Source organism: Peromyscus leucopus, chromosome 1 (genome assembly GCF_004664715.2).
Source record: "Peromyscus leucopus breed LL Stock chromosome 1, UCI_PerLeu_2.1, whole genome shotgun sequence".
NCBI lineage: Eukaryota > Metazoa > Chordata > Mammalia > Rodentia > Cricetidae > Peromyscus > Peromyscus leucopus.
Window position 1 is genome coordinate 101,999,208 of NC_051063.1, and position 24,029 is coordinate 102,023,236.

The 24,029-nt window shown below is 41.1% G+C and overlaps 2 protein-coding genes across 2 annotated transcripts; both read right to left on the reverse strand.

Annotated features, from left to right (window-relative positions):
• Window positions 1–5,360: 5,360 nt before the first annotated feature.
• On the reverse strand, window positions 5,361–6,310 carry LOC114706705 (olfactory receptor 52B4-like). The gene is given in 2 exon segments (XM_028889195.1): window positions 5,361–5,977; window positions 5,980–6,310. Coding segments are annotated over 2 exon segments (948 nt in total).
• A 12,056-nt stretch (window positions 6,311–18,366) lies between these two features.
• LOC114706657 (olfactory receptor 52B4-like) lies at window positions 18,367–21,772 on the reverse strand. The gene is made up of 3 exons (XM_028889148.1): window positions 21,692–21,772; window positions 19,166–19,275; window positions 18,367–18,850 (listed from the first exon to the last, which is right to left on the reverse strand). The coding sequence occupies exons 1-3, from the start codon at window positions 21,770–21,772 to the stop codon at window positions 18,367–18,369; spliced, it is 675 nt and encodes a 224-aa protein (XP_028744981.1).
• Between the last annotated feature and the right edge of the window lie 2,257 nt (window positions 21,773–24,029).

Here is a 24,029-nt window from a genome sequence, read left to right on the forward strand (position 1 = left end):
TGCACTCTGCTCATATTCACCTCCAACAGTGCTGCTCCCTCATCATCCCCCATCATTCCCCCAAATAGTCCTCCCTTACCTTTCAAGGGCTTTTGTTGTGGTGGCATCTATTTTATGTGTAAGAGTGAGAAAAAGAGAGCTTTCCTCCCTGTTCTTTCCTCCCCTCTACGGTTCTTAAGCCCATGAATTCAGGTTGGCCTTCCAGCAACACCCTGATCACAGTGGAGTCCATCCAGAGCATTTTAGATTGTGGAGTTGTCCTGATGTAAGGCACTTTCTCTGACACCCAGAATGAGGTCATATCCTCTCTTGGACTTCAGATTCTGCCTTGGGATTCTTTCAGTGGTAGGGAATGTTCAGTAGCTACTCTGAGCCAGGCCTTGGAGTTGAAGACCCCACAGACCTATCCAGCCTTTCAGTCTGTAGGGCCAGCCTAACAAGGAACAGCAGCCATGAGTACAGCCAGTTCCTTTGTAGAGAGTGGATACTATGTCCTGGGGCAAGGCTGCCTGAGAATGGTGTGGCTGCTAGAGCCCGAGCATTGCACCCCTTGTCAGTATGACAGAGCAAGTTCTCAGGAAATAATTGTTGGAATTAATACTGAGCATAGCTAAAATTTTCCCCTTGGCTGAAGATGGAAGACTGCCATACTTGACCTATACAACACATGTTTTGCAGTCTCTCTAGAAGAAACCAATATAATAGGCTTATCAAAAAGGCATGTCTTGTGTGTTTATAAGTGTGTTGGTCATTCCCCATACCCCTATTTCTATACCCTGAAAGTTCTCAGGCTTCTCTTGGAACTCAAGAGGAGAAGGAGCTCCAAGGAGGAGCCCAAATGGTGGCATACAGGTTTTCTTGGGAGTCTAGCGTATGGTCAGGATTGATTTGTAAACAAAGCCTACTGACGACATAAGTGCACATCATGTGCAACTGAAGATTATTTTGGTAACAAACTGAATATGCCCTACTGATAGAATCTACATCTAGAAACAATTGACAACATCTCAGCATCTCCAAATGGGTTCCCTTCAAGTCAGTTACCTTCAAGTTACCTTCAAGTTACCCCACAAGGTAAATGCTAACTTCGTGTGTGTGTGTGTGTGTGTGTGTGTGTGTGTGTGTGTATCTAAACATCATAGATTTATTGTAATCTTTGACTGCTTTACATAAAACCTTTTCCTCCTTTCTCCAATATCTAGCTTAATTTTGCTTCATAATGTTCAATATTATATTGGTAAGAGTCATCTCTTTTTTTATTCTATGTGTCTTTTACATCATGTATCTTGATCCAATTCATTATCTCGTCCCTTTGCATCCACCCTCCATCCCTGCACACACCCCCAAATAAAACAAAATTTAAGAGAAAATAAAATGAAAAGAGAGAAAAAAAATGGAAGCTGTAGTGTGACACAGTGAGTCACACCATAAACCCCTTGTCCACATATCTTCACTTGCAAGTGTTACTGTAAAGAGTCATTGGTCTGGTTCCAGGCCTCTGGTTTCTACCACACTATTAATGCTGGGCCCTCACTAGGGTTCCTCCTGGATATCCTGTTGTTGCCCTGTGTTGTGGAGATCCTGAAGCTTTGGGTCTGCAGGTCAGGTCCCTTCACATGCTCCAGCAGATCATAGATGGGGTGGATTATGGGGTGGGCCAAGTCATAACCTTGGGTCTGGGCCTGGGCAGCTGTAGGGTTGGTCCACCAGATGTGAAATGGGGACAGCTCTACCATGCTTACAACTTCAGGGCTGGCTCACCCACACCTGTACTAACAGGGTTGGTTCTCCCACTCTTACGACCACAGGGCCAGCTCTCCCACCCAGATGCTGATGCACAGGGAGGGGGAGGGCAACTCTCCCCTGCCTATGTCACCACAAGACATATGGGTAATGATGACATCTCTCCCATGTTCACAGCGTTTGGGACTGGCTCACCCACTCCTGCGCTAACAGGGTTGGCTCTATTATGCTGTCCTGGCAAGATACAGGGCCTACTCTCCCAAGTGTTGTAGCTGGTAGGGGTCAGGGAGAGCTCTCCTGCTCTTATGACCACAGGGCCAGCTCTCCCACCTGCCCCAGACATTGCTGGGTTGGGGGAGGGCATCATTCCCCTACTCATGTTGCCACAAAACAGATGAGAAATGCGGAGAGCTCTCCCATGCTCACAACTTTTGGAACTGGCTCACCCACACCTAAGATTCATCCCTTTTATTACCAGTGCAGTCCATTCTGCTGTGGGATGTTCTATATGCTGTGAATGTGTTGCTCTGATTGGTTAATAAATAAAGTGCTGATTGGACAGTAGCCAGACAGGAAGTATACGTGGGACAAAGAGAGAGGAGAATTCTAGGAAGTGGAAGGCTGAGACAGGAGATGCTGCCAGCCACCGCCATGAAAAGCAGATGTTAAGATACCGGTAAGCCACAAGCCATATGGCAACTTATAGATTAATAGAAATGGGTTAATTCAAGATATAAGAACTAGATAGCAAGAAGCCTGCCACGGCCATACAGTTTATAAGTAATATAAGTCTCTCTGTGTTTACTTGGCTGCAGGACTGATGGGTGAGAGAGATTTGCCTTGACCATGGGCCAGGCAGGACTAGGAAAACTTCAGCTACACCATTCATTTTCATTGCTATTCATAGCTCATTGTTTTGGTATACAACAGTTTATTTATTCTATTATTGATGATCCAGAAGTAATTTCCAACTTGGGGCTATTAAAAACATAAACATCTTCTTTATAAATATACTTACAAAAATATAAAACATAAAAGTGGCTACTATATTACCTCAAAAATCAGAGTGAACATTATCAGCCAGAATTTCTTTGAAATCTTATACAATTTCTTCCCACTGAAATAAACTTGCCTAACATCTTGATTCCACATATATATGCTGTATGCAATGAATTTCAATTTTTATATCTTTATGAAGATATGTACATATTCTAAGACTATTTGGGGTAAAGACTCCTAGGAGTATATAAATGGTCCCTTGGTTATGATGGTTTCCTTTCACAATTACTTTTATTTTACAGTGTGCAAAAACACACCCATATAAACATTGTGATTTTTACTTTAAGTATCCAAAGACTTTTCTGAGATAATCAACATTTATTATAAAATGGGCTTTGAAGCCGGGCGGTGGTGGCGCACGCCTTTAATCCCAGCACTCGGGAGGCAGAGCCAGGCGGATCTCTGTGAGTTCGAGGCCAGCCTGGGCAACCAAGTGAGCTCCAGGAAAGGCACAAAGCTACACAGAGAAACCCTGTCTCGAAAAACCAAAAAAATAAATAAATAAATAAAATGGGCTTTGAGTTAGATGATTTTTCCCAACTGAGTACATTTAAGATAAGCCGGGCCAAACTCCTATGTTCTTGTTCTGAAACAGAATCTAACTGTCCTCAGCAAATTGTCTATGTATCCCATGAAAATTCAGATATTGTACAAAGATGTCAATAAGTTAAAAGGAGTTCATTGGTAAGAGATGCTTCTAAAGAGGAGTGACAGCCTATCTTAACACTAGACAGAAAGGAGATCCTCGGAAGGGAAAATTCAAAGAGCAGAACAGACCCAAGTATGAGTCTTCAGGCATGAGGACATCATCATGGAGCTGAAGATACATTAGCAAAGTCAACTAAAGGCTCAGCTGGTAGGCTGAAGGAGGAACAGAGTGTGTCCTGTTCGTGGAAAAACATGAAAAAAAAATGAAGCATTAACTATAAAATTGATCTTTCTTCTTCATTTTCTGTCTTGGGGTTGACCCTACAAATGTAGTCTGTATCTTTTGATTTTCGTGCTGGTGGGAGGGAACGATTACAGTGACATAAATTTCAGTTCCTCGTTATCTGGACCCCGCGCCATACCAGACGATCTCACTCACTACCTGCCGCGTGAAAGTTACCTTGAGAAATGAAAGATCTCCACGCACTAGCTCCAATTCTGATTAATATTGTCGCCTAAAGTCAAAGAAAGTCTGTTGGTTTTCCTGAACATCTTTCATTCTGGCACCACCTTTCAAATGAACAGACACAAAAATATTAAAGAAACATTATATCTGGGCTGGCTCCAGCCAGACAAAATCCAGCACGGGGAGAGGTGGGCACAAGTCCCAACCCTACCTGAGGAGCTTTTGGCAGTTGGTAGCTGCCAGGAGGACAGCCAGTTTTCTTTAAGGGTATGGGCCCTAATGGGTAGACCACCCCCTGTGAAAGCCATATCTCCAAGAGTGTATGGGTAACATAAACAGCACTTGATGGGTTTTGAAGGAGGAAGACACAGAATAGGATAGGAAAAGGGGCATGGATTTGGAAGGTGTGAGGAGAAGGGGTAGATATGATTAAAATTGTATGAAACTCTCAAAGAAATAATTTTAAAGTGAGAGTAGAAAAAAGTAATGTATAAAATTTTCAAGCATACTAAAGAAAAAAGGAAGAAATTTTAAAATATAATTATAATTTTTTCTGCATTATATGTAACAAAAATCATGTTTATAGGTCAGTCATGTCACAGCCTAATGATAAAGATATAATTAGAGAACAATAAAAAATATGAAGACTGTGATGAGATTGCATATTTGATTCAAACTAAAATGTGATGCTTTTACAATAAACATTTATTAAGCTGCAATGTTCACAATGTTTTAATTCAGGTCTTGAGTCAATCTACAAAGATCTCTAATGTCAAAGCCAATAATTAATAAATAAGAGGAATGTATCTATCACTTTGCAAAAAATTAATAATAAACCTGATGCTTTCTTCTATGCAAGATATTCATAGAGTCATCTTCCCAACTAAGATAAGTGGGTGTGCACATACAAACCCCATGGAATGGCTTTCTATTGCATCAAACTACATACTACATAAAATTTCCAACTTAAATGCATTTTTAGTGAAATTAAATATATGTACACAATTACATTAATCTAGATTCAATGTGAATGTTTTCATTCGGGTGCACTAGTAAAATTCATTGTAAGTAAAATTTTCTTGTTCTTTTAGTTACTTTGGTATGGGCATCCCTTTTTTAAAGATGTCCCAAACATATCCTAAGAAGAGTTTCTGTGAAAATAAGTAATTTGCCCAAGGTCCAACATATCACTATCAGCAGCAGCAGCACCACCACCACCACCATTATCATCATCATCCACAAAGTCAGAATTCAATCCTGACCCAAAAGTCCATGCTTCCTAAACACTATCCCTCTTTGATCACATGACAAAGTGACTTTGAAAGTCAGGGCAAGTCACTTTGTACACTCTCCATGGAAGTCTTGATTCATTCTTCAGTCTTTGTAAAGTAGATAAAACAATGTAAAGCTCTGTGTGGTAAATATGCCACTTAATTCATCCAACTTAGCAGAGTTTCCACTGTGAAGCCAAAGTACTAAGCACACGCTCACGAATCTGCCTGGTTTTGATCCCATAGATGATGGGATTCAGCATGGGAGGGGCCAACATGCAGACGTTGGCCAGTAGAATGTGGGTATGGAGAGGAACGTGGTGCCCAAACCTCTGGGTAATTATGGTAAAAATGCCAGGCAGGTAAAACATGGAAATGACACCAAGGTGGGACCCACATGTGCCCAGCGCCTTCTGCCGGGCTCCTCTGGAGGGAAGGCGGAAGACTGCGTAAAGAATGAGACTGTAGGAGACCAAGATGAGCAAGGCATCGAGCACTACAGTGGAGAGGAGGACAGACAAGCCATACCAAACATTGACACGAATATCAGCGCAGGCAAATTTAGCAACAGCCATGTGCTCACAGTAGGTGTGCGGCAGCACGTTGCTGCGGCAGAAAGGCAGCCGTTTCACCAGGAACACATCTGGGAGAATCACACAGAAGCTTCTCAGGACCACAGCCAAGCCAATCCTAATGATCGCCATGTGACTGAGCACTGTGCTGTAGTGCAGTGGGTCACAGATGGCCACATAGCGGTCGAACGCCATGGACAACAGAATCCCCGATTCGCAATGAAGGTGGCATGGATGAAGAAGATTTGAGTGACGCATCCATCAAGGGAAATCGCTCCAGCGTGAAACCAGAATATGGCCAGAGCCTTGGGTACAGTGGTAGTAGACAGGATGAGGTCAGCCACAGCCAGCATGCAGAGGAAGAGGTACATGGGTTCATGGAGGCTGCGTTCGGTGATGATGACAAGGATAAGAATGCTGTTTCCAAAGAGTGCAACCAGGTAGGAAATGAAGAAGGGGAGAGAGATCCATGTGTGTTGGTCTTCCAGGCCAGGGATGCCCAGCAGAATAAAGAGTGAATGACTGGTTCCTGTGTAGTTAAAAGTTGCCATGCCCAGGCCAGGTCATTTGTACATTGGAGTATAGGATATGACAGTCAGCTCCCTCTTCCTAAAAACCTGAATGGGGTTGAGGAGGACAAAACAGGTCATTTTTCACTGGATAGGATGGCAAAAAGCATTCTGATCAGGAATTGTGGTGACCCCATGACAGATCTCTTGGTGAGGAGATGTGGATAAATCCTTGACATTCTATCTACCACACAGACCACACTAAGTTGCTGCCCTGCCCTAGGTTTCTCTTTAATCACTTGAATTTGGGGGAAAGATGGGGTAGATCATCTTTAAGACAAAGCACCAGAGTTTAAAAGGCCACAGGTCTTAGACATGGGCTGTTCTAAAGAGCTTCAAGCCATGAAGAGCAAACTACAATTCCCATGGAATATGACTTCTCAAAAGAAAAGTAGCAACTGAGTTGCCTATCAAGTCAGCTGGTCAGCTGAGCATCGGCTTTGCTCAAGGGATGGGTGCTTGAGGACCAGTTCGAGAAAGAGGCAGAAAATCAAGTACAATGTCTACTTACATAATCCAAGCACCATATAAGGAAAAGCCTAACCTGGGAAACTTTGGAAAGAGTTCAGAAAAAGCTTTCTAGAAATGTTTCATGACCTTAAACTGGAAGAGTAAGTAAGAGTTTGCCAAGTAAAGAAGTGTGATAACAGAAGAGCATGAACAACATTAAAGACATCTCAAAGGACTTGGGAGCTAGAGAAAATTACATGGTAGAAAATAATAGAGAGGAGGGAGGTAAGAGCCAGTAGGAAGGGCACACTGTTCTAAGGCTTTAGAATTTATATTGGTGTAGTAAGAGCCACTGAAGAATCTTTCCTGGGAAAATAAAAGGAAGTTGCAAGAAAAGACTGAAAGAGCTTTTGAAAATGGAGCTCAGAGTCCAGAGAGGACATCAAGGGAGCAAGGTTTGTGCTCATCTCAGGCTATTACTGCAGACCACTGCCTAGACTGTAGGCATCTATGATGGCTGGAGAACTGAATGGTGATGCCTACGAGAGTTATCAGACTTGTTTCCTAGACACTCTCATCCTATTCATACATACTTGTTTCCCACTATTGCCAGCCTCTTCTTGCAAATGAAGCCCTCTCCTTTTTTTCTCACTATGCCGTTAGTAATCAAACCCAGGGCCTTTGTGCACACTAGGCAAGTGCTCTACTACTGAGCTACAGTCTAGCAAAGTCTAATTTATCCTTGTTTCTTTCAAGCTACATGTGGTGGTGGTGGTGGTGGTGATGGTGGTGGTGGTGGTGGTGGTGGTGGTGGTGGTGGTGGTGATGCAGTGCTGGTGCTGGTGCTGGTGCTGGTGCTGGTGGTGGTGGAACCAAAAGCCTCATACATTCTAGGCCGGTACTTTACCACTGAGCTAAATGCCAGTCTTTCAACATTTCAACAGACATTTCTGACAGGAATTTTTACCATTTTTATAGTCAATCAATACTGCCCATCTAAGCTTCCCATCTCCTGCCTTCTTTAGGAGGCTGGATAGTGGTGGCACATACCTTTAATCCCAGCACTCAGGAGGCAGAGGTAGACGAATCTCTATAAGTTCAAGGCCAGCCTGGTCTACAAATCAAGCTTCAGGACAGCCAGTGTTGCCAGTGGCCATGTCAGAGGAGCAGCAGGTGGCAACTGAAGTTCAAGGTGTCAGCCCATCAGGAGGGAACTCTCTGATGGGCCAATCTCAGACAGGCAAGTCCCCAAGACCTAAGGTCCCAGAATGTCTTTTGCTTCTGCTGTGTCTTCACATGTTTGCTGCTGCCATCTGTCTCTGGTATCTGGCATGGTGTGAATGGGTGTGGGAAGATCCTTACTGCCTCTAAAGTAGTGTGTTTTTGTCATGGAAACATTCCATTCTACTAGGTATTTTTACCTATGAATTATTATGAGGGTGATTTCTTCCTAAACTATACTGTCTAATAGATAATAATAATGTTAGTTTTTACAGAGTTTTGATAATTAAAAATAAATATAAGGAAGTATCACACAGCTAGAACACATGAATTTCTATTGAAGAATCATATAGACTGGCTTAGGTTAATGATTAAGAAAAACAGTTGAGTACCAGTAGCCCAGCTAGCTTAAATTCTTTTAACCTTAATGTTGGGAGATGTGTTCATAAGTTTCAGAGCACATGATAGCTGAAACAATGCTTTGAAAATAACTTAAAGTTAGACTAAGATGTTTTCATTAAAGAGCTTTGAGGTGAAAAACACAAGAAGATAATCTAAAGTTTTAGAAAGTCACATAGTTGAATGTGGAACTCTTTAAGGTCAGGGAACAAGAAGGAGACAGCCTCATTATTACTTGCTGACATTAGTCATTTTCTTGCTAGGATTGGTTGGTGACCAAAGGCAATGATTAATTCCTTATACCCATTTCTGCCTTCAATCTCCTGATATAAAAAAAAAAAAAACTATTCATGATGAGGTATGCACCCTAAAGATTTAAAGTAGAGCTGACTGATTCTTTTTCATATATAAAAGTTTAGGTTTGTGATTCCTTTAAGATTCCTTATAAGATTACCTTTCAAGATAAGTAATAAAGTAATTGACCCTTTCTTTTGTAACTGAAAAATGCAGCCTGCCAGTAAAAGACCTAACTGAGAAGAATATCTTGCTTGCCCACACACTTAATCTATAACAAGCTACTTACTTGGGTATGAATGTATGTAGGTTCTTGGAATGACTTGTTTTTCATCTGTATTAAATAAAATGTTTAATCATGTAAGGGATATGGGAAACATGCTAGTTTTTTTACTGTTTGTTTTGTATTCATTGTAATCATCCATTTGAAAAACATAATGTAACCACATTGTAATTCCTATATTGCCTGAAAGATTTTGTTGGAGGTATATAAGCTGTAAGAAAAAGAGTTAGAGTTAAAATGAGTTAGAAGGAAAACATCAAGAATGAGAGTCAGAAGGAAAACATTGAGAATGACGGAGTTAAAATGAGCTAGAAGGAAAACATCAGGAATGAGGGAGCTAGAAAAAACTAGAAGGGAAGAAGAATAAAGATAGAGTTAGAAGGAAAACATCGAGAATGAGAGAATGAAATAAGCAGGAAAATAAAGAAAGAGAATGCAAAAGAAGAATAAAGAAAAATCTGAAGGAAACCATCAAGGGAGTGTCTGAATGTCTCTTTCCCTCACCCCCTCAGACAAAAAGTCGAGTTTGTGCCGACTCTGTGGATTTCCCTTCGAACCCTGTGCTGCTTGGGGACTGCCCCCCACCCAGGCAGTGACACAGGGTTGTTACACAGAGAAACCCTGTCTCGAAAAAGAAAAGAAAGAATAAAGAAAAAAATGCATTTTAAGCAGCTCTCTCTTGCAGTGTTGTGTAAGATGCATAGAGAAGAGATGAATGGAATGAACAAAGATCAGTTAGGGCTGACTGTGCCCAGGTCTTCAGGTCTCAGTCACCACACTCCAAGGCCACTGTGGTGGCCTTCCCATTTTACTGAGAGGAGAACAAACAGAGCAAAGGCCACCAGGTTGTCCAAATGGTAGGCTGAAATCCGGATCCCCAGAACAGACTTGAATCAGTTCCTATCTGTCCTAACCCACCTTGCCTTAATTTATCAGGCAATTAGAACATTCCGACTCCTAGTTCACAGAGGAAACTGCCCTTAGAGTCCCTCACCTCCTCCACCTGCACTTGGCACCTACAAGTTGATTTGCACACAGTCTTCTTTTCCCTCTTCCTCCTCTTCGAGGCTGACCCCACCTGTGGGCCGGACCCCAACCCTCTCTTTACCCCTCCACATTAACCCATCACTCCAGAGATATCAACCCCTCCCTCTCTGGTGACTGATCCAGCTGTGCACACATGTTCAAATGTCTCATCCCCCTTCCATTTCACAAAAGCGAGGTTTGTCCCCTCCTGCCCTCCGACCTCCCTCCTCACACTCACCCACTGCCGTCCCCCTGCAACCCAGACACTGCGCTGAACAGCATTCTCTAGACTCATCTGCTGCGTCACAATTGCCAAAACTCATGTCACCTTTCATGTGTCTACCTGGAATCTCCAATCTCTATCAGTTATGCTTCTTAATTTTATAATAGTAATCATTAAATACCTTAATATTAAATATGTTTCTTATTTCTAAACCTCACACCAAACCTATGAAACTGAAACTATCACAAATTTGTACAAGAAACTGAAAATTAAACAGATAATTTATTCAAACAATCTGTTAGTAGCGAGGCTAATATTTGAATCCATGTTTAGGTAGCATCAAGCTTCCTTTACATTTAAAAACCTTCTTTGGGCCAGCAAACTGACTCAGTGCATAAAGAAACCTGCCGCCAAGCCTGAAGACATGACTTCAATCCCTAGAATCCACACAGTGCAAGGAGAGAACTGACTCCCACAAGCTATCCTCTGACCTCTACATGCATGCCATGGCATGTGCATAACTACATACATATGCACACCAAATTAATAAATACCATGCAATAAAAATATTTCAAGCCTTCATTCCCTTATGTTGATTACCCAAACCATATTTTGAGGACTTGCAGCCCATTCTCCAACAACTCTATCTATGCTACAGCTTCAGAGATGCATCTGACAGTTGGTATAGGAAAAAATAATGCAAGCATTAGAGTCTTCTGTGTTCAGTTTCATCTCTGCCAGCTGCATAAATAGGTGCACGCGCACGCACATACATTTTTACCACATTCATTTTTATAGTCACCATCATACAACTTGTTCATTCACACAAGTTCTGATCAAGATGTATACACTGACACACATTTTCACAATTCACACCAACAGCCCTTCACTGTGACACTACACAGGCACACCTAAGCTTTTGCAGACATGGAGGAACTGCCAGACCATCATTAACTACGTGAAGCTCACTCTCACACACATCATAAATTACCTGTGTGATGACTTACATGAGTCATGTCAGTCCATCCTCATTCAGCATTCTGGCTTTCCTCTCATCAGGGAGCATCCTCTGGGAGCTGTGAGTCGGAGAGAGTACTCCCTTTTTACCCCTGCCTCCAGCCTCTACCTACGTTTACCAGAAAAGAGGGCTCTCGAAGCAGGTAAATCATGGGGCAAAATGCCTGCTTCTTCAGTTCCACTTTGAACCGCACAAGTTTGAGACAGAGATGCGAAATAAAGTGCTGGGAGGGTTGAGAGTTCAAAGCCAGCTTAGACGACAGAGCCAGAGCTCCTCTAAAAAACACAAAAACAAAACTGTAAATGCTGACTGGGAGGTTTTTTCCCAGGGGACATCAAACTGCAGGCTTGGGCCAAGTAAAATTATATTGAACATAGCCATTTGATTATTTACATATTATCTACCTCATTTTTTATTAAATCACCTTATTTGTGTATTAAAAGAACCATGAGTGTGAAATCCAAGATGTAGTCACAAGGGACATGAGGATCATAAGACTAAAGACAGCCTCTTCCCCCTAGCACTGCATAAGAATGCAATAAATAACTCTCCGCCCACACTCAGGCAAGAAACTAATTAAACTCCATGGGTCACACACAAAACGAAGGCCTGAAAACAGAGAAATTTCACAAAGGGTCTCAGTGGGAGAAGGAGGGGGATGAGAGAGAGAAATGGGGGTGGTGATGAGTCAAATTCATTGTTTAAGTGTATGAAACGACCAAACAATAATTTTAAATGTTTTTAAAATGTAGTTAATCTTACTTATTTGAGGAGGCTTTTTGTAGAGTAGAATTTATTAATTCATATTGAAAGCCTAAACTACAGTTCTGGGCCCTCAAAGGACAAATCTCCAAGCCTGCTGCTCTAGGATAACCTTGGGTATGTTACTATGTATCCAGACTTCAGACGGGAATGGAATTCTCCAGAGTCACAAAATAGATGAGTTTAGAGATCAAAAAGAAGGTGCCTCATTTCTCATTCCATACATGTTTCCACTAAGTCCAAAAACTTCTGCAGGAACAGCTGGACTGTCCTCTGACTGTTCTCAGATAGAAAATTCCAAACACAGACTCTACCGGATGCCCAGATGAGTAAGGCAGTCCATCACTTTGTTCCCCATCTCCTTCATCATCACACTCACTCAGACTCTCATAGTTCACATCCATGGCAGGGGTGGGGGCCCACAAAAACACCAGGCTCTGGTGAGTAATACCAACATGTGTCCTCCTCATCACAGATTGTCTGTCACAACCTTCAGGCTCTACCTGGAGTCATGCTCGGTCTTTATCCCACAGTGTCCACATGGCAGAAGACTCTACCATGGCCAGTGTGCCACTCTGTGGGAGGAACCACGCAACAAATTATTCTTTCTCTGAGCATCCCCAGGGACCATGAGCTAATCCAGGTGACTTTCTTCTCCCCTAGGATCTCCTCTGCAGCAAGAATATAACTATAAAGCCTCTATTAACTCTTTCATAGCATGAACACTGGAAGCCCATAGTGAAGAGCATTCTTGAGGGCTTCCATGAGGTTGGATGAGATAATTTGGTGGGAAAGGCATAAGGTCAGAGGACAGGAATTTGGCTAGAAGTCTTCTAGAGGGCCCCAAACTTCATTCCACATGATTCTCTTAGATCCTGACATCTAAAAGGCAAAGAAACACTTTAAGCATTGGAATCCTGCCTGTCTTTTTCAAACGTTTGCTTGTTTGTTTGTTTGTTTGTTTGTTTCACCCACTCAACCAACATCGACTTAGTGCTATGTTGACAGACATTATCATAACAAACTGTCAAATAAAATCAAGTCCATTTAAAGTGTGTTGATATTGTTGTGTCTATAGAACTATTGATCTAATGTCAGCATCTAGTGATTATCAATAAAACATTTCCATTGATAACCCTCCCAGCTTTTGGGGGAATTTTGGGGAATTCACATTGTATACTGTCTACCCAGCATGCCTGACTATCTGTGGTAATAAATGTGCAACCACATAACTCCTTGCTTTTCCCTGCTTTGGGGAATCATGCTTATTTTTTAATTAGATTTTGTTGTGTATCTTTAAGGTGCCGAGCATGATGCTCTTGGATACATAGAGTCAAATGGTCACTATGGGGAAGAAATTGAATATCCATCATCTCACTTTTGTTGTTTTGTGACAGGAATAGGTAAACCCTACTGGTGTATCGGGAAACCAAAATCCAGCACAATTCCACCACATGGTTCTACTATAGCTGCACCTGTCTCCAGCTTAGCACAATACCACATGAAGAGTTATAAATATTTCTTGAAAAAATAACGAGTGACTGAATATTCTTCACTGTTAGCATGCCATGATGCCTTTTCTCAATTGTTTTAATTTTTGAGATTATAATATAATTATGACATTTCTCCATTCCCTTTCCTCCTTATGTACCTTCCCATATACCTCTTTGTTTTCTAGCCTCCCATTTCACACATTTACATAGCTTTCTAGTTTGTTCTGTTAACAGTATTCTCTGATGAATTTATTTACATAGGATTTTAATTTTTTGTTTCTGTGTGACACACTGTTCCTTTGGGTTTTGGTTTGGTGGAGAGGCAGTATATGATTTGTGTGTGTGTGTAACTGTGCACATGTAAGTCATGGAGCATGTGTGTAGGTCTGAGTATAACTTTTACAATCTGAGTCTCTCCTTCCACTGTGGGATCAAATTCTTTGTGCTCACTGAACTATCACCAGCCCAGCATATTAATATCTCTGTGCACTCTGAGTTATTTGAGTTAAATATGTACTGCTCCAAAGAAGGAAACTGTAGCAGAAATGTTTTTACTTCCATGAACTTTATCTTATTACTGACCAAAACTTTCATATTTTAATACATTAGAAATCTTTTTGAAGTAAATAAAAATAATCCCACTGGAAATCTACTCCATGCCAGTCACTTCCAAATACAGGAATGAAGAAGACAAATGCTTTCATGGAATTTATATCACAGAGAAATGAAGTCAATAAGGAAAATATGAAAAGAAAAATCATCTAGTAAAGTCTTTCATCTATGGATATTTTGGTGCATTTTATTCAAATTGGTGAGACTTAATGAAACTTTTAAGAGATGAAATCACTTAAGGTGATTTCTACTGCAAACTACTTCCTGAGCTGTTTCCAGATTAATTCTTACTGACTTCCTTGCCAAAATTGCTGCTTGTATGGGACTGGTATCTTTCTCCTCCTTGGTGCTGGTGACAGACCTGCTCGATTCCTTCACAAATACATGCAAGATGTTGGCACTCTTGTATAAACAGTTCAGTGTACAAGTAGACAACAAGTTCTTCTCTCTGTTCTTTTTGCCTAAAACTTACTGAAGAATAATTGACAAATTAAAAAACGTGTGTATTTGAGGTATACTGTATATACACTGAAATGACCACCATAATAAAGCTAGTCAAAATGCTCATTGCCTCACATAATTCCTTCGGGTTTGGCTTTGTGGGGAGGTCTACGATCGCAGCAAGTTTCAAGTGTACTATCAACACATCCCTGAACACTGGATTTCCAAATCGTATCCATCTCCCATAAGTGAAGTGTTGAGCTCTTTGAATATCTGCCCAACTTCCCCTCCCTCTACTGGATAACCACCATTCTACTCCATGCTTCTGTGAAACTGGCTGCTTTAGATTCCACAGGTATTTGTCATGCATTACCTTTTCTTTCTGTATCTGGCTTGTTTCACTTATCGTAATACCTTCAGGTTCAGGCATGCTGTTGCACAAGACAGGATTTCCTTGTTTTTAAGGCTGAATAATATTCTCTGTATGTGTGTACAACACATTTTTTTATCCATGCGTCACTGCACATACTCTCAATTCTGCTTCCTCGTCAGCTCTGTATTTCTCTCCACTCTAGTCTAGGTACTCATTTCCATAATTTTATCACTCTTCTACTTCCAGATTCACTAATTCCAGACATCCTACTGTCTAGTCACGATTGGTTGCCCACATATATGCCAGCTACACATATTATATTAACCTCACTAAGATCGTATTCCATTAACACTGGTATTTTCCTCCTAAACTATCAGCCACTCTGTGTGATTTATATTGTTTAGTGGTTTGGGTTTTTTGTTTTTCTTTGTTTTTGTTTTTGTTTTGTTTTTTTTCATTTTGTTTTGTTTTGTTTTTTCAGTTTTTCGAGACAGGGTTTCTCTGTGTAGCTTTGGAGCCTGTCCTGGATCTCGCTCTGTAGCCCAGGCTGGCCTCCAACTCACAGAGACACGCCTGCCTCTGCCTCTCGAGTGTTGGGATCAAAGGCATGCGCCACCACGCCCAGCTCTGTTTAGTGTTTTTTTTTAATTAGTTAAACTTACTCATTTACTTTTCATCCTGACCACCGTTTCCTCTCCTTCCTCTCCTCCCTTCCCCTCCTCCCACCTTCCTCTGTCTCCCCATCCCCTCCTCCTTTGTTTCTGTTCAGAAAGGGGAAGGCCTCCTGATTAGTGATTTATAATTTTTAAGAATATTTCTATTTATCTTTGACATTTTCATATATGTATACAACATATCTTTATCATATCTACTTTAATTGTCCCCTCCCAGTCACCCCTAGACCACCCCAAACATGTCCTCTTCTTTTTTGTACATAGTCTTCTAATCCAATTACTACCTCATGGCTGTGGGCCACCCATGCTAGGGACCATGGACAACATATCAGTGTCCACACCCTAAAAGAAAAATGGCTCACCCTCATTCAGCAGGCATCAACTGTCACTAGCTCCCGAGCTAGAGGAGGATCCTCAAGGGAGCCTCCCCATCCATGCTGGAATGTTAACTGGCTTGATCTTGTACAGGACTCATGTAGGTAACTACAGCTACTGTGAGTTCACCAGTATATTGTCGTTTATATTCTTCAATTTAGACTCAGAAGACATTCATCATTACAATTTTCTTTTAACCACGATCAAATCCACTAAAGTCTTTTCTTCTGTTATCTGGCTAATCTCACATTAATATGAACCCAGTTAAGCACCAAATTCATAGAGATCAGAATAATATAAATAAAATTACTGTCAACCTAGGCTATCAACAAAGCCTGACAATGGAACTATGAATTTTATTAGCAATAATATACCAGTATTCATCATCAATCCTAATAAATGTATCACATCAACGCAAGATGTTAGTAATAGGAAAAACTGAAGAAAGGGAGAAAAGAAGTACATGCAAATTTCCTGCTTTCTGCACATTTTTTTCTGTAAAGATAAATTAAAATTTAACAATTTTTAAATTCAATCATTGAATTAAAAAATAAGACTCAATGTTTTGGTTGACCAGTGTATTAGACAGAGATGAAGATCATTAGCAAAATGTAAACACAGGGTAAGAAAGTGTAGCCCAAGTGTGATTCAAAGAAACACAAAAATAATAAAGAAAGGTTAAGAATATTGGAGTTCAGGGTCAGAAGACAGAGCTCTAAAAAACACCAAGTTAGTGGAATTGGCCCAGGAGCCCATCAACAGATGATGGATAAAGAAAATGCTGTGTGGCCTCCCCGGCCTCCTGAGGCCCCGGACGGCAGTAGGGGTGGTAGGCACCACTACAAAGAACAAATACGTGATGGAGAGGTGGGAAAGACAGAAAAAAAATGGAGTGACGTGTGCTATAGAGAGAGAGGCAGAACTGGACATCTGATAGAAGTGACAGGTAAGAGGGAGGGCTGAAATCTACTTGTTGTCCTTACCCAGTGGGGTCGACCGGATGGTGTATGACAGCCTGGAGCTTAAACAGACTCAGACTCAGTCCCCGAACCTACTGCCTGGCCACAGGAACCCCCTGGGTCTAGGCAACTAAGAGACCCGAAATGAGGAAAGGTTCACTTTCTGGATTGGGCCTCCTTGAAGGACCACTGTGGCTCTCAATGCCACCAGAGACCAAGTTAGTAGCGGTGACCCATGCTGCTGCACCAGGCCTGCGACCTCTATAGACATAACCGGTCTATGCTGTTACCTGGCACCTTGGTGATGTTCTTGGGATTTGCTGCCTCGGGGCACCATGCTGATGTGACTGACATGTATAACCACCTGAGGCCATGCCGAGGAGGTGCATAACCCATGCAACCGCTGAAAGCCAAGAGTGGGTCAGTGGTCCTGACACTGCCAAAGGCCATGATGATGTTCACGGAAGCCCATGCAGATGCCCATGGTCTGGTCTGCTGCCTGAAGCCATGTGCACAGGAAAGCGGCCCCTCACCTCATCAGCCCACAGAATGGTGATAGTCACAGGGAGTGACATGGACACGGGAGAGCTGGCTCTGGCCACCACATGGCTCTCCTCAGTTGATGACTTCTGGCATGGATGCAGGTGGAGAAAGATTCATCCTTCCTTTGGGGGCTGGACACTAGGAATCTGACCATGCTCCAGGGAATACAAATGGACAACACAAAGTGGACTTCACCTACACACACACCTTGAAGTGGGGAGATCACAGAGGAGGAAGGGCAGACATGAGAAGACTGGAGATGAAAACAGGGTTCATGATGTGAAATTCACAAATAATCAATTTAAAAATATAGTGTATATATAAACACACATTGTTTCATTCAGCCAGAAAAAAAGATGAAGTCATATCATTTGCAGAGAATTGGATACAACTGGAGATGATCATGTTAGGCAAAGTAAGTCATATTCAGAAAGACAAACATCTCCTTTACTCTCATTTGTGAGCCCTAGATTTTAGGTGCAGGAAATCACATGCATGCGACATATGTAACTACATATGTGATCTGAAAGTTGAAGTAAGTATAGGTGAGCGTAGGACTGGGAGAAGGGCAACAAGAGGGAGCATGAGATAATGGGGTGTATACAGAGAAAGTACATGAATACTTCATCAAAAGTGTCTTTAAAACCCATCACTATGTGCAGTGAATATATAGTAACAAATCTGTACATCTTAAACTCGAGTATTCCAATCTCATTACCGATCTGAGACCTTGAAAAGCATATCAAAATTCCCCTAGTAGAGTTTATCCACAAAGAGAGTCATTGAGATAAATAGTTGGGCTCAACACCCCTCAACTACCAGGGCTGTTAGAGATCACTTCATATGTGACTAGAATGTTGAGAATAGAGCAGTTTGGTCTCTCTTCTGAAAGTCATATTACTTTCAGAAACAAGACATGAGTCACTTGGTCTCGGATTTGTTTGGTCTTGACCCCATAGATGATGGGATTCAACATTGGTGGAGCCAGAATGCAAACATTGGCAAGCAGGACATGGATATCCGCTGAAATCTGGTGTCCAAATTGATTTGTGAGGGTTGAGAAGATCCCAGGACCATAAAAGAGTATGATGACACAGACATGGGACCCACAAGTATTCAGAGCTTTGTGGCGAGCATCTTGGGAAGGGAGGCGGAAGATAGCATGGAGAATCAGCATATAAGAAATAAATATTAGCACAACATCTAAAGTGACAGTTGACATTAAAACAAAAAATCCATACCAGATATTTACTTGAAGGCCATTACAAGCATATTTGGACAAGCCAGTGTGTTCACAAGCTGTATGTGGAAGAATATTGGTTCTGCAGAATGTGACTCTTTTAAGAAGGAATACTATGGGGAAAATTGTACCATAACTGTGTTCATAGGTTGTTTTTTTTTTTTTTTTTTTTTTTATGATACCAGAGTGTTACAGTACTTCCTTATTGTTCTTCACTGTGAATGTGCCTGGAACTACATCAGATAAACAGTTGAATAAGATATAATCTGCATCTTTGAAGAGACAGAACCATTACAGCCAGGTAAAATTTTACACAGCTAATTGCAATAATATGCTAATTGAACATATTAGTGTAGAATAAGAAGTCTATGGGACCACAAGGGAGAAAGTTATTTGGTCTGCTAAACTGAAGGACTTGATTTGGCCCAGTCCTATTGTGGACATCAGATACCACAAGTCAATCAACAACACACTAACAGTAAAAATGTATGCACCCTTAGGGAAGTCAATGAGGTATGCAAATGCTAAAAGGGGCCAAATCCAGCTCTGTTCATCACCCACCTGAACAGAAACAGCAGAGCAGGAGTTGCAGAGAAAGCCAATAACTAATTGTATGTAAGGAGGAAGAGGTGCTAGGAAGGCTTCCAGGACTCAAGGGGTGCCCAGTGCTTTTGGACAACAAAACAGCAAGTCTTATTTTAATTGCTTTTCACTTAGTTTGACCTTAATTGATTTTTGAACTTCATTTATCTTCATGCACTTCCAGAATCTAGCATGTAAAAACTACTCAATGAGAGAAAACAAGAGGCAGGATAATTCAGTTGTAGGGGAATTGACCCTAAGCAGAGCTTAGGAAGGACTCAGTGACCCTGGCTACATAAGATCCAGATGTACTGCATCAGCCCCTCCTCCTCCTCTCCTGGTCGTCACTTCTTTGCCCCCATACTGGAGCCACTTACAGTCAGGGTTCTACACTTGTCCCTGCCTGTTGAATTCCAGACAAACAGCCTCATAGTCTCAGATGCTCGCCTTAGGTCCAGCACCCTCTAGTCTGGTTGGATGGATGCCTGGTTCACCAAGAAACTCAGCTCACTCACCGCAGTAAGTAACTCACCTGCCTCCACTGCAATTCCTACAGCATAGAATGATGGAAATTCACACAAGACTCAATGTTAGAGGGAGCAGAGGGTTTTTTGTGTATTTACCTGAAGACCCCAAGGGAAGCTTCCACACCAGGGAGATCAAATTTAGACCTGTGTTTCCAAAATCCCTCCCTTGTATTCAGAGTCTCATTATTACAGCATTTTAAACTTGCCCACACCACACCATCTCTGAAGAAGAGGTAGATGTGTGTTCTCTCTAATAAATAAACACTTCAATTGATGTCTCCAAAGGATTTTTAAATGAAATCCAAAAGAAGGCTGGGAGCCCATGAGAAACTGAGAGTAAATCAACAAGCTTGGCAAGCTGTGATCAGAGCAGCTTCTTGGAGGATGATGATGGATGAGAGGAAAGACAGCCTTGCCTTTTGGTCAGATTTCAAGAAGCCAGGCAGGTTCAACAATGAAGCTCAACAAGCAGATAAAGGCAGCTGTATGACACGTGGGAGACTTCAAAGAAACAATAGAAGGCCCACCAGTATAAGAGAGAGAGAGAGAGACAGAGACAGAGACAGAGAGACAGAGACAGAGAGACAGAGAAGAAAAAGACAGACAGAGACAGAGACAGAGACAGAGAGACACAGTACAGAGACAGAGAGACACAGAGAGAGAGACAGAGACAGAGAGAGAGAGAGAGAGAGAGAGAAGAAAAGGTAATCTGAGTTAGAACTACAAAAAGTAGACAAGAAGTGGAGATATGAAAGCAACTGAGTCAAGACAGAGGCTTCTGGGAAGTATAAGCACATTATTTCATTAAAGATATAAATAGTCTGCCCATCTCTTTAGCATGTCTTTAGAAGAATCAGACTTTCTGAGGTGTTGGATTAATTCTTGAGGGGACAATGATATGTAATGGTCTAATCTTTCAGCCATCCATGTCTCTATCCAAGGCCAGGAGTAGATCCCTGAGTGGAAACTCCTCTGAGTAGGAGGAAGTAACATTCCCTTAAATGGGCCTCAGCCAAGCCCTGAAACCTCCACCTTTTCATACAGCATTTTAAAATCTTAAGGAAACACAATTACAATTTTTTTTCTTTTTGGTGTCTCCAAAGAAATAGGAGATAGCATCCTAAGTGGATTATGAAGAAGGTCCATCATTAATAGCCTCCAAGGCTATTAATGTCTCTAACTACAAAACAATAGTCAAAGACTTTGTTATGTCCTGTAATGAAAATGAGATATGTATTCATTTTTCCTTCAAATTTCATGTTTCTTTACAAGTGAGTAAAAGTCCGTCATATATTCCCCACACATTTTCATTTTCTGTTGATGACCATCTGGCCATTATCTTTGGTTTTCTTGTTGTTTTCATGGTTTGAGTTATATACTTTTCATTTATTTTAATTGCATACAAAGTACTAGATTTCATTATGGCATTTTTTTTCTCATTTATTTTTCCTTTTTATTGAAAATAGATTTTTCTTACATAATATATCCTAATTATGGTATCCTCTCTCTCTGCTCATCTCAGCTCCTCCCCACATTCCCTCCCTTCCAGATCCACCACTTTTCTTTCTCTCCTTAGAAGACAAGCAGTACTCTAAGTGACAATAATAAAAAAAAATAAGATGAAACAAAAAATAACACATCATAATAGGACAAAATGAACAAACAGAAGGAAGGAGCCCAAGAAAAGTTAAAATACACACACACACACATATATATATAACAACACAGGTAAAGATGCAGAGACTCACTTGTTTACACACTCAGAAAACCCATTAAATAAAAAAAACTAATACATAAATAAATAAATAAACCAGAAGCCTCGGAATTTTTTAAACAAAATTTGTTTATGCTTTTCCCTTTCTTCCCACCTCCTGTACCATCCTCTCCACTTTCATGTCACAGGTGATCTTTAGTCCTGCTTGTCGATCAACACCCTGCCATGGCCCCATATTGAGTTCATAGCCTACACCCACTCTCACACCCTCTTGTTTACACACATACAAACATTAAATGTTAGGATCTGCACAAGTATAGAATTTGAGGATTTTATTTTTCTGAGCCTGGGCCATCTCATTTAATACTTTCCAGATCCATCCATCTCTATGAATATTTCTTGTTGCTGTATTATTCATAATAACAAGGAAGTGGAGCCACCCTAGATGTTCACCAACAAGCGTATGAAAATGTGGCATGGGTACGCAATGGAATTTTACTCCTCTGTAAGGAAATGAAATTTTAAGGGAAGTAGATTATACCATTGCCTTTAATTAGGTGATATATCAAAGTTTTCAGCATGACATTGGGTTTGATTACTCTCCCTAGCAGTACTGACAATATTAAGGGAATTTAAGGCTGTGCTATTTAGTGAGAAGATTGTCAAGTACTTATGTTTCTCTGGAGAATACAGACCATGCTTATTATGAGTCTAGTCATGGTCCTTCTTCTGAAGTTGCTCTGTGACTTCTCCTGGGAAGATGAGAAAAGACATCTACTCACCACATATAGGTCACTGGCAACAGACCAAAGACATGATTCCACCTAAGTCTCTACTCAAGTCCAACTTGGCAAATGGACAAGTATAATGAGATTGGGAGTAGAATGGTGTCACCACCGGGAGCATGGAGACACAAAAACCCAACCCAGTATGGACTATGACTCACAAGAGCTGAATCCTTGGAGCTCCCTGACTGACTGGCAGACAGCTTAACAGAATGGAGAGTCTCTCTTCCCCAGTAGTGGTAACCATTACATAACCTTGGTAGGGACCTTGTGAATGTTGATAGTTTTGAGTACTTCCTGAGACTTGTGACTTTCCTGAGATTATAAATTTTGTTCACTCCCCGAGTCTTATAGCCTCCCTTTAGGATGAAATGTTGTAGTTCAGGGATTACTACATAATAAAAGTTTTATATATAGTATATATAAAAATTACTATATAATAAAAGTCCAATTTTATTTTTATTAATATGGCAACATTGCCTTTCAATTGGTTAGTGTTTCCATAGGTTTTCTCATCTTTTACAGCTAATTTTTCTGACTCAGGGATTATGACATTATTCCTATTGGTAGGATTTATAAAACAATGTTAGTTGACTGCTAACCTCAAAGTCTCAAATGTTCCTGTGGAATATTCACAAACAAATATGTGTGTATATGTGTGTGTGTGTGTGTGTGTAGTCTTCTTGTGTTTACATTGACTACCATGTTATTTATTTTCTTTTTACTCTCATGATTTCTCCTTCTTTAGCTTTCTGTCATGTTTTATGAGTTAAGTACTATTGCAGTCTATTTTTATTGATTTTTAAATTATATGTATGTCTGTGTGTAAATAAGGGTACTTTTGTGCAGATGTGTGCAGATTCCTATAGAGGGCAGCAATAACAGATGCCTTGGAACTGGAATTACATGCAGTGGTGAGCTGTATGAAGTGGGTGCTGAGAACTGAACTCAGGTTCTCTGCAAAAGCAGTATTACACCGTTAGTATAAAGTCTGCTTGTATGTTTGAAGACCAGAAACAGAGTTTGGACTTGAAAGTGAGAAGGCGTTTGCTCCATGTGACATTCCTAACACCTCTGTGGTGACCAGCTGGGTTGTCACTATCATCAGCAGGCATCTGTCCTTCCAGCTGTCTAACCTGAGTCAGCTCACTTAGCTGGGTGGGGTCTGCTCCTGCTGTGTTAGCACCTGAGGGCGGCTCTGTGCACTGAACTTGGAAACAGAGTCCTTCCTCAGCTTCTCAGACTTCATCATCCCGGACTGCACAACCCTTTTGTGGCTTTTCCAGAGATTTATGACTGGTGGTGAACAGTCACAAAAAGGGAGAAAACATCAAAAACCACTGACATTTCAATTACAACTGATTTCCAAGCACATGTAGTATTAAATGTTCTCTGTGAAGAAGAGAGAGCAGGACAGCCATTCCACAAGGTTTACATATTTTAAAATATGTTAGACACAGTCAATATACAAAACTTTATTTTAGAATGTATTTAGGTACACAGTCAGCCCTCCTTATTTGTAGATTCTCTGTCAATGGATTCAACAAATGACAGATAGAAAGTATTTTGGGTGGGGGAGATGTTTTTATCCAAGTAGCACTTTCCCCTCCCTCCTCTCCTCCCAGTCCCTACCTCCCAACCCCCCTCTGTTGCTACCACCTAGTCCACTCCTCCCCCATTTCTGTTTAGAAAGGACAGGTCTCCCAT